General features: G+C 40.0%; 1 protein-coding gene across 2 annotated transcripts; it reads right to left on the bottom strand.

Annotated features, from left to right (window-relative positions):
• Nucleotides 1–349: 349 nt before the first annotated feature.
• Nucleotides 350–8,808, bottom strand: LOC121199264 (glutathione hydrolase 7). 2 transcript variants are annotated; one of them, XM_041063791.1, is made up of 16 exons: nt 8,493–8,808; nt 7,433–8,047; nt 6,993–7,195; nt 6,654–6,805; nt 6,425–6,542; nt 6,227–6,294; nt 5,602–5,675; nt 5,229–5,422; nt 4,563–4,650; nt 3,952–4,079; nt 3,766–3,854; nt 3,522–3,674; nt 3,279–3,393; nt 3,034–3,171; nt 2,655–2,754; nt 350–1,993 (listed from the first exon to the last, which is right to left on the bottom strand). In XM_041063791.1, exons 2-16 carry the CDS (start codon nt 7,650–7,652, stop codon nt 1,821–1,823), a joined length of 2,013 nt encoding a protein of 670 aa, XP_040919725.1. In that variant the 5' UTR covers nt 7,653–8,047; nt 8,493–8,808; the 3' UTR covers nt 350–1,820. The 2 variants fall into 2 exon arrangements, with proteins under 2 accessions (XP_040919725.1, XP_040919716.1); XM_041063782.1 differs by having other exon boundaries at nt 6,993–7,219; nt 8,493–8,800.
• Between the last annotated feature and the right edge of the window lie 955 nt (nt 8,809–9,763).

The following is a 9,763-nucleotide window of genomic DNA, read 5'->3' as shown; positions in this document are numbered from 1 at the left end:
AAAATAAAATCCCGAATTGAGGAAGGCGTATCATTCCTTTCAGTAAAAGTTAAGAATTAAGTAGTTCAAAAATAACTCAAATTCAAATTTCAAATTTGAGTCTCGTTGCAATATTCTATATGAAGGTATGCAGCCAAATCTTTACTGATGTGCACATTATTGGGCACAACTGTTCATTAATACATAAATAGGTTATGTGGAACTGCTAAAATACATCACCTCAGATTTAAATGTCCAGTCATCCAAAAATATGTAAGCCTAATATCTGGTAAGAGCAGTATCACTTAATTATTTTAAAGTAGGCCAGGTGGTCCAAATGTAAGAACAAAATGACAAACACTCTCCAGCGTTAGGATGTGTGCAAACATTTTATTTCTTGGATTTGAACAGTGCTGACTTTTATTAAAATCAAATACAAATGCACATGGAATTAAACATCAGGTGTTGTGCAAATGTGTGCCTTAAGGCACGGTACTCTACAGATCAGGAAACAAGCAACAATAGTCATATTGCACTGGTACCCAACAAGAGAGACAATAACATTGAGGAAATGTTTGATCAGTCAGCATTGGCCATTCTGGACTTCATTCCAGCCATTTTTAGAATGCAATGCTTTACAAAAGCAGTTGGTTCTTAATTCAAATACCTTAAATAAATACACTATTACACAAAATAAAAAATAAACGTGACAGCCTTATCTAAAATCTGCTGGTCAAATGCATTGTGTTACACCAGGAGAAATAATGTATACAGCCAAATTAATGTTCATATAAAAATAGACAAATTACATTCAATCCATCTCTAAAGAACCAGATTATTCCCATTCTAAAAACAAGTATCCCCAAGCTAAAAAAGCTCTATGCCACAAGCTTTAAATGAGAACAAACTCATGCAACAAATCAAGTTTCTTAAATTATATATATAAATACACTGATTGTAGGTTTAGTGATATTTAACAACTGTTAAACAGAAGCAAATCCTTTTGTTGAAGGAAATCAACTGAGTAGTGGACGTATTATGTAAATAATGTGTTAGACTTAACATGGTCCCATGGAGCCACTGACTGTTGGCAACAGTTAAAATTCCAGTGATTGTACCAAACAACATCCAGTCACAGTGACACACCATATAAGGAGCAGGACAGTAAATGGTTCAGCGTCAGTGTTCAGTTTAGGATCGTCTAGTTAAGGTATGAGAAAGCAGAGGGTTGATTAATATTATTATATTAATATATGAATATTATTCTTACAGAGAATCCATTTGTTTGCCAAAAATTTACTTCAGAATTCCTAATCATAAATTCAGAGTGCAACATCATTTTTTAAGAATGGCTTCAGAATCCATTACATTTTCCTATTTTCTTTTTCTTACATCCACTAAGTATATCCACCCTACACCTCTTAAGTTTATTGCTTTCTTTAAATTGAACCGGAAAGCATCAGATATTATCAACATGCCTTGCATTTCTACACCCTGCTGTATATAATATATACTGCAGACTTTGACTGATGCTGTTAAGGGGATGGATATTACATGGGGACAGAACATTACTTGAGGCTGTGAAAGAAGGAAGACCAACACCAGTATGTGAAATGGTGCTGTTTGATGGTTTCCTGTGTCAGTACACAAATGTATTGGTGGATCCCTATTAGTATCCTACAAAGTGATCTAAGAGAAAGATGTATGTCTTTTTGTTGAATGTTTTGTTTCTGTTAAACAACAGTATTTTGCTGTTTACTTCTGAGCAGCCTCCTTACTCCCTCATTAACAGTCATAGTATTACTCTTACCCCTTCTTTATGTGTGAGAATATGGGGCACACTAGGGCATGTTGGACATAGTGAGGGCAGAGGCATCAGCACTACGAGGGTCCTTCACACCAATGATGAGGTCATTGGTTCTCCGGGTGCCCTCCACCAATGAGAGAACATCTATTCTCTCAACTTTGTGACCTTTGGCCTGCAGCAGCTCCACGTCTTCCTCCAGAAACTCAGCTGTAAGAAAGGAGGAGAAAGTGGGAGAGGGAGGATGATCTAAGGTTAGTGGGTAGAATGAACAATTAAAAATAAATTTAAAACTGAATAAGACTTACTTTACACCTTTATTCAAATGTTGATCTGGTAAAGGAAAATACCATTCATTTTGAGTTCACACTGCAGGTATAGGAATCACAGTGTGTTTACATTGTATGTCTATGAGGACTTTCAGTCACACAGGTCCCAGTATATCATGTTCAAAGCCAAGCGCATGTCCAATAGCCCTAACTGAGAATTTAAAACTATTATCATATTATATGTAGATCTCAACCAGATCCAAAACTTCAAATCCAGGAACATCCTGATATTTCCTCTGTACTGAATCACCTCGCTAATGTATCAGAAACTGATATTTATCATTCCTGGGGTCAGTGAGAAATATGAATCTGGAACAGAAGAGTCATAACATTATACTGTACCATGGTAATCCTGTAACCACTGTACACTGTATGCCACCTTTGTTTTTGATGACAACAGAGGTATTTGCACCCTTCCCACCAACTCATCTGATTTGCATAGTGTACACTAAACTGTAATCTGATAACCCCCACTTTTTGAAAAAACTCTATCATATATTAGGGCCAAACTACACAACAGATCAACAGTTGGAAAAACTCACAGTCCACCAGGAGGGTGTTGGGCTGCAGCTGTGGGTGGAGTCTTCCATACGCTAAACTGTCACTCATGTTTTTACGTGAAGACAAAACATTCATCAGCACCTGTGAAGGATCAGAAAACAGAACAGACAGACAGATAGAATTATACAACATAAGTAAATCCATCCATCCATCTCCGTGGCCAGAAAAGATATGTAATCTCTGCAGTGTGTTCCGGGTCTACCCTGGAGTGTCCTACCAGCTGAATGTGCCTGAAAATATTTAATTTGACTGAACAACAGGACCAATCCAAAATACAATTCTAGAAACGAGTATTTACACACTGATAAAAGTCTAACAATCAGTCATGAATGTAATTAATGCTTCCAATGTGTAAATAACCTGTGTAATGCCACTGAGAGCCTTCTCTCCATTGGAAGATCCAACAGCCACATATGTGCCACACAACCCCACGGCTGGCCTCACTGCTGTGGGCATCAGAAAGGACATGGGCCTCTTCCCAGGCTGGAGGCTGTTGTGCTAGAGTGAACAACACCAAAAACCATGAGAACCAAGAGAAGCTATAATAAGTCTTTCAATGAGAAATAAATTAATAATCAATCCAAAAGAAACAAAGGCGCAATTACTGGGTTAGGTGATGAACTCTGTGTTTTATTAGCCCAGGAGAAGTCCAGGATCTGGCTGTTCAGAAGGATTCCTGAAGGAGTCACTATCCCGCTGCCAAATGGTTTGTTCAGAGAGCTACAACGGCCAAAAAAAAAAGATCTTATTTTAAAAGGCGTCCAGTAATATCAATTCACTCTTATCTATGACAGGGATGTACTTAAACACACAATGTGCTATTGCAGCTGAGTTAATTTTTGACATACCTCATGACTGACACAATGTGGTCATCTGGGCCCATGACCATGACCTGTGCAGCTGCTGCACCTTTCTCCAAGGTAAATGATGGAGTGTAATGGCTGACAGAGAACGCCTGAGAGTCATTGATCATCTGGCGAAGTAGGGAGGCCTGTGATTTGCTTAGAGATGGGCACGACAAAGTTCAGAGTTCAATGAAAATGCCTCAATGAATTAGGATGAATATATGTAAAGATGATGAATGACCTCTACCTCTGCATCTTGGCAACAATCTCTGAGACAGAAGAGTCGTACATAGGGTCTCCCAGCTCACTAGCCAGGCCCAAAGCTATCTTCACAGACTGGGAAAGTAATAGTAAATCAACACAAATGTCACATCAGTTGCGGCATTTGGTATTCTGTTAATGCTGTATAGTGGTGAAACAGTTAGTACACTACCTCTGCAATCCAGTGGTAGGTGCTGTTCCTGGGAACCTGGCTGGTGATGTTGTAGCCTTCCAGGATGTTGAGAGCAGCGATCAGGGCAACGCCTGCATGTGGGGCTGGGGCTGCCATCACATGATGTCCTTCAAACAACAACAAATCATAATAAGGAAACTGAATCATTTCTTTGTTGAAACTGAGTAATTTCTGTGGTAAAATTCAGCAGGATGAAGTACAGAAAAACAGAATACACATAATAATGGAAACATTAACAACAGCCCATACTTATGTACACAAAATATTCAGGGCAGGAGTGTTTACACACTTCACCTCGTCAAAGTGCATGTTTATTTGGTCATTATTAAGTACATATTTGAAGGACATACTGTATTTAAAGAAACAGTGGTAGAACTTTTTTAGGTCAAGTCAAGTTACTTTTATACTAATATGTCAGCTTTTTTCTCTAACAGCGCTGATATAAAAAAAACTATCTAGGTCAAAAATTGACTTTTAGTATTTTGAAACTGAAATCTCTTATTTCACTTGAGGATTGTGAAAGACTGCACTCAGGTATTAGCAGTTCCATTAAATAAGGGACAACATAAATAAATGAAACAGGCATTTACCCTGATAGTTGACCTCTGCTGGCCGCTGTAAGACTGTGCTATAGTTTCCAAAGTCATCATCTGTGAGCACTCCGCCTTTTGCTTGCACCTATTAAAAATGCATGGTGAGTTTAAATTTAAAGTGGACCAGTTATCCTGTACACTGTCGTCATATAGTTAGATACATGCTTAGTTGTGTATTAGAATCACAAATGTACTGACACAAGGGTAATCCAGCAGTAATATCTGAAATAATATGACAAAAATCAAAAATATATTGATATGGATACAATATCTGCTTACATATGCGAAGAACAAATGATTAAATACGCTGATTTTGTTTGTGCTGAACTGAACTTTAAATAAAAACTAAAACTAAACTCATTTTCAAATAATATTCCTTATTTGGTTTCAGATCTCACTTTGTGAGATTACTGTAACTAATACGTATTGTCTTTAAATCATTTAGACCACACAATTATGAGTAACAATTACCTTACATCATGAGTTTGACAGAATATGACAATACTGAATTATTACCACACCCCAAAGAAAATGCAAAAAGCTGAAGTCAAAGTACAACAGGCACTTTGTGTCTGAGGCATAAAAATGATTCCCCATGGAGACTATGCAGAATTCATGTATAATTCATATATAATCATAGTTGGAGAGAGGGGGGAAACTTACTGCAGCCACCATCTCCTGCGTCAGGTTTCCACTGTAGAACTCCGATATCCCCTTAACTGCAATAGCATCCAATATGGCTGCCAAATCAAGACGCCTGGTGAACAATCCAGGGAGAGGAGCCTGGCCATTGGGGAGGAACAATTCCCGAAATGCATCTGAGATGTTTTGGTCCTTAACTTTAGCCAGAGCTTCAGCTACGGAGAGACAAGAAAGGAAGATGACATGATCTAATCTTTATATGACTTCACTTCATGTTGTTGAGGAACAACACTGAGGCAGTGAGATAACGCTGGCGTGTTTTTAATTGCATGAGCAGTGATATTAGTGACAGTGTCTTCAGCCTGCGATTTATACTACATTTCATTATACTTACCTAAGTCGTGGGTAACATTAAATCCATTTCTGGCCACATCTGCTGCCATGGTAACCACATCTTTCCATGACATCCTGGGGAAATTAAAGGCTGTGTAAGTTTGGCTTGGTTTACTAATGTTTAAAATTCAAACAATTGCCGAACTGATAAACCACAATAGCCCAGCATAATGCTTAATTTCCATAAATGGATAAAGCAAGCCAGATAGTGCTGTAACATCACCCTCTGCAGCTGAGGCATCAGGATAGTGATAATAACACAGCATCAGAGTAATTGCAGCCCAACACTGGCTAAAAAAAAACATGTCTTTTAAGACAGCTGGTGATACTTTCACCAAGAAATCTCACCCCTTTAGTTCTGAACAATGAAACAGGCACAGGCTTTGTCAGAGTTGATATAAATAACAGCTTTTGCTATTCTTGCCTCAAAAGCATCAGACAAAATGAAGGAAAATAATCAACTGTATTATGATTTATTTGTAAAAGAGCATTTGAAACACTGGAGTGCCATAAAGCAAAACAAACAATATGAAAGAATAAAGGAACGCACAAGATCCAGAAGCCAGAGCAAGGACTGCAACTACTGATAGCATTAAGAAAGATTGAACTAATTATAGCTACCCTACCTGCCATAGAGCTGGTGCGCCTGATACATCCCACTGAGCATTCCTGGTACTCCCACGAGCAGGCCAGGCTGAAATGTAACAACAAGAATAGTGAGCATGTGTTAACCTTGTTACATAAAAATAACAGTGACACTTTCCTCTGCTCTATTAATAAACTGCGACAGGTATAAGAAAGAGTACTCCAGAAAAATACCGTACATTTTGATTAAGGTTTGTCTGCATCATCTCCTCATGGATGGCAGATGGTGCCGTCTCTCTGAAATCGATAACCCTCGTCTCATTCTTACGGATGTCATGCACCAACATGACTCCACCACTGTTACAAAAAACAACAGAGCATTAAGTTGTCTCCTTATTTGTATCCAGCAAAGTCTAAGAACATCACTGGTACTCCTGTTTAGAAGAGATTGTGTTTTCTGTCACTCACCCTCCTATACCAGAGGTGTGCGGGTGGACAATTCCCAAACAGAGGGCAGCAGTGATGGCAGCATCTACACTGGACCCCTGCTTCCCCAGAACATTAAAGCCGAGAGATGTACACTGAGCCACATCTGTCACCACCGCTCCCTGGTTAAAGATCTTGCAATGAACAGAAAGAACAGAGGCAGAAAGGAGGGACTGTTAATAATAGGTCTTTGGACAGACTTGGGCTTGTGTGGGAGGAAGCGTGTCAAATCACCCACAATCCCTAATCAGTAAAGAAGAGCAACATTATTGCAACATGTTTACAAAAGTACATCAGCAGGTAACACACCCACAGCCTTACCTGTGGGTCTCCAAAGTAGATCTGCATAATAAGCGCTACAGTGACTCCTGTGGCAAAAGTGAGACAGGCTGTGATGATGACTGTCAGTCCATCTCGCTGGCAAGCACAGTCTTCTGTGAAGGGGTCTCTGTTGGTCTCCTGCAGGGATGCAACATCATGGCTGGCCAGGTCAGAGGCCGAGGAAGGGAGGCGTTGGAGGCGAGCTGACTTCAGAAAAAGATCAGGGTCTGGGACATGCAGCACAAACAAAAAGGCAAAGACTAGACAAAAGCCCTGGCTCAAATTCAACCTTTAGAAAATGATTTGTAACAGTGAGTGGTGAAAACAGCTGCTCAAGATTTAAATGACAAACAGTGCTGCTTGATAAATCCACGTTCAGAAACCTATAGACATTCATCTCTGTTTGTGGAAGGTATTTTGTAGAATGGTGTCTGACTGACCTGTATCTTGCTCACTCAGGACATTGTCCTCATCTTTGCGACACTTGAGGGTGTTTTCCCCAGACATCACATCATCCTCTGGCAGCCTGGGAAAGCTGGTGATGCTCATGTAGTCCACGGGAGAATAGGCACTCCCCAGGGTTGTCTCCGGATTTGCATCTTTATCCACCACGCATCCACTTGGGTACCCTGCCATGATTTCAGGAGCAGGACTGTGCATGGCTACTGGTGATCTTGCAGTCACACAATTAACCTAATCTTTTTTCTTAAGGGTGTGAGGGAATTAGGGTAGGATATCCATATTTCTTGTCTGGCTTGATCAGCCACACACCTTACACTGTCATCCAGATGATAAAACTCTAAAATAAATAAAATCTACGAACCACTAGTGTTGCTGTGATTCGATGAAGAATTACCTCACGACCTTAACGGGATGTTTAAAATCCCATTATTATATCAGAATTATCCTACAAGGGTTTGTAGTATCCTTCTGTGATACTAGCACCCTTACAACAAGATCACTGCACTTGCTTCTTCTTAGTAAATATTTCTGATAGGCCAAGACACTGTGCAGCTCCCATGATGATGCATTTTTCCAGTCATGTAAGCCGCCACCTGCAGAGGACAACAGAGCGTGCAAGTTAAGTCGATTTTCGACACGAATTTTCCTTGGAGGAGCATTTTTTTTTTAATTGTTTGTTTGTTTAACCTTTGGCGATATATCCTTCGCCGATTTAACCTGCACGGCCATTACACTAAGCAAACGCTGCGTATTGTAAATATTGACACATTATGCCCGCCTCTGTCTGTCTGCGCCGCAGAAACGCCATAAACTGTGTTAAAACAACAGCTATTTCAAACAAGCTATTTCAAACAACAGCGGGCCTTTTTTTTTGGTTTGTTTCTCTGTTTTTTTCTTATCGTTTAAAACTCAAACGCAGAGCTAACCCAGAGGTGCCGCTATCTGCGTATCTGCCGTCACAAGCTAACAACATCTTTCCATTGAATCTGCACAGTCGAGCGGCTACAAACGGCTCAAAGCTAACTCAGCGTTACTTACCGCTGCTGTAAAACACGCGTGGTTAAATAAAAGCCATCCTCCAAGGTGTTATTTTGACTGTTTTTTTTTCTTTAAAGACAGGGAATTGGCTGAGGTGAGACGACAGGAGCTCTCGGTCACCAAGGCTACAAGAGCTCGTGAATCACGACACCCGAGCGCAGACAGGGAAGTTGGCTTCACGTTACAGCTCCGCACAACCTGTATGACTTGTCAGAGAAATGACTGGATGGTATTAAGCCACATACTTTAGATTACGCTTTCGACTGTGCTCTCAATACCAAGGGTAACTTGGAGAGATTTTTTTAAATAAAGAGTTTTCATTAAAATATTGCCGTATTGATACCAATATCAGGCTTGCTTCACGGTAGATAGGGGGCATTGAGATCCTATCTCATCTCCACAGCTGATGGCCAAATCTCCTTTCAGCACAGGTGCTTTAAACCAGTTCCCATGCATTGTTGTATTGCAAGGCAGTGGGGAAACTTTCCAAGAAGGCAAGCCCTCCAAGTTTCCTCCGATAAGTTTTTTTTTTTTTTTTTTAACTCGTGAACTGGATAAACAGGTTGCAGCAGATCTGCTGAATACCTGCTCCAATTACAAAGCTCCTGTCCCTTCCCAAAAACCAGTGCAACAAGATTAGCCACCGGGGGGTGGGGATCTTTTGGGGGGTACTATTATTGACCCCTATTACATTGCAGTGTCATTATTTCCTCAGGCACAATCATAAGAAGTTTGACAGAAAATTATTGTTAGGCAAAAATCCACTCATACCAGATCATCACGTGTGAATAATTGTCCCCCCTGGTGGTTAGTCTTGTTGCACTGGTTTTATGGGGGGGGCGCAGAAGCCTTTTGGTATGAAAACAAAAAGCAAATTGAATGTTAACTTTGATTTTACGCATTAATGGTGGGAATTTTCCTTATTCTTTTCTTGTTCCCCTGCTTATAAATAGGCAGCAGAAGATCCAGTGGTGGTGTACAATACAAGAGGAAATTAGGACTTGCTTAAACCCACAGAAACGTCAAAGGTGACCACTCTGCTGCAACAATAGATTCTATTGCTCTTTAATGGAGGAACAGACTATCTGCTATTCTATCAGCTATCACCCTTTTCTACACACATCATATTACATGTCTCTCACTGTTTGCTTAATTTTTTATTTTCTCCCTGTCAAGATTATAGTCTGAGAGAATACACAGTAAGTCCATGTTGTACATGAAATCACTCCACCCATATTCAGTCTTATTTACTCTCCACTACCACTCCTTTC

The sequence above is a fragment of the Toxotes jaculatrix genome, chromosome 2 (genome assembly GCF_017976425.1).
Source record: "Toxotes jaculatrix isolate fToxJac2 chromosome 2, fToxJac2.pri, whole genome shotgun sequence".
Lineage (NCBI taxonomy): Eukaryota > Metazoa > Chordata > Actinopteri > Toxotidae > Toxotes > Toxotes jaculatrix.
This window is presented reverse-complemented; position numbering and strand designations above follow the sequence as displayed.

What these genes read in the sequence shown, in the direction of transcription:
- LOC121199264 (XM_041063782.1), bottom strand. Translation starts at nt 7,652, where the DNA reads ATGCACAGTCCTGCTCCTGAAATCATGGCAGGGTACCCAAGTGGATGC. An exon ending in TCTACTTTGGAGACCCACAG is followed by an intron (nt 6,806 to 6,992) that starts GTAAGGCTGTGG and finishes GTTCATTGCAAG; the next exon opens with ATCTTTAACCAGGGAGCGGT. An exon ending in AGCAGAGGTCAACTATCAGG is followed by an intron (nt 4,080 to 4,562) that starts GTAAATGCCTGT and finishes TGTTGTTTGAAG; the next exon opens with GACATCATGTGATGGCAGCC.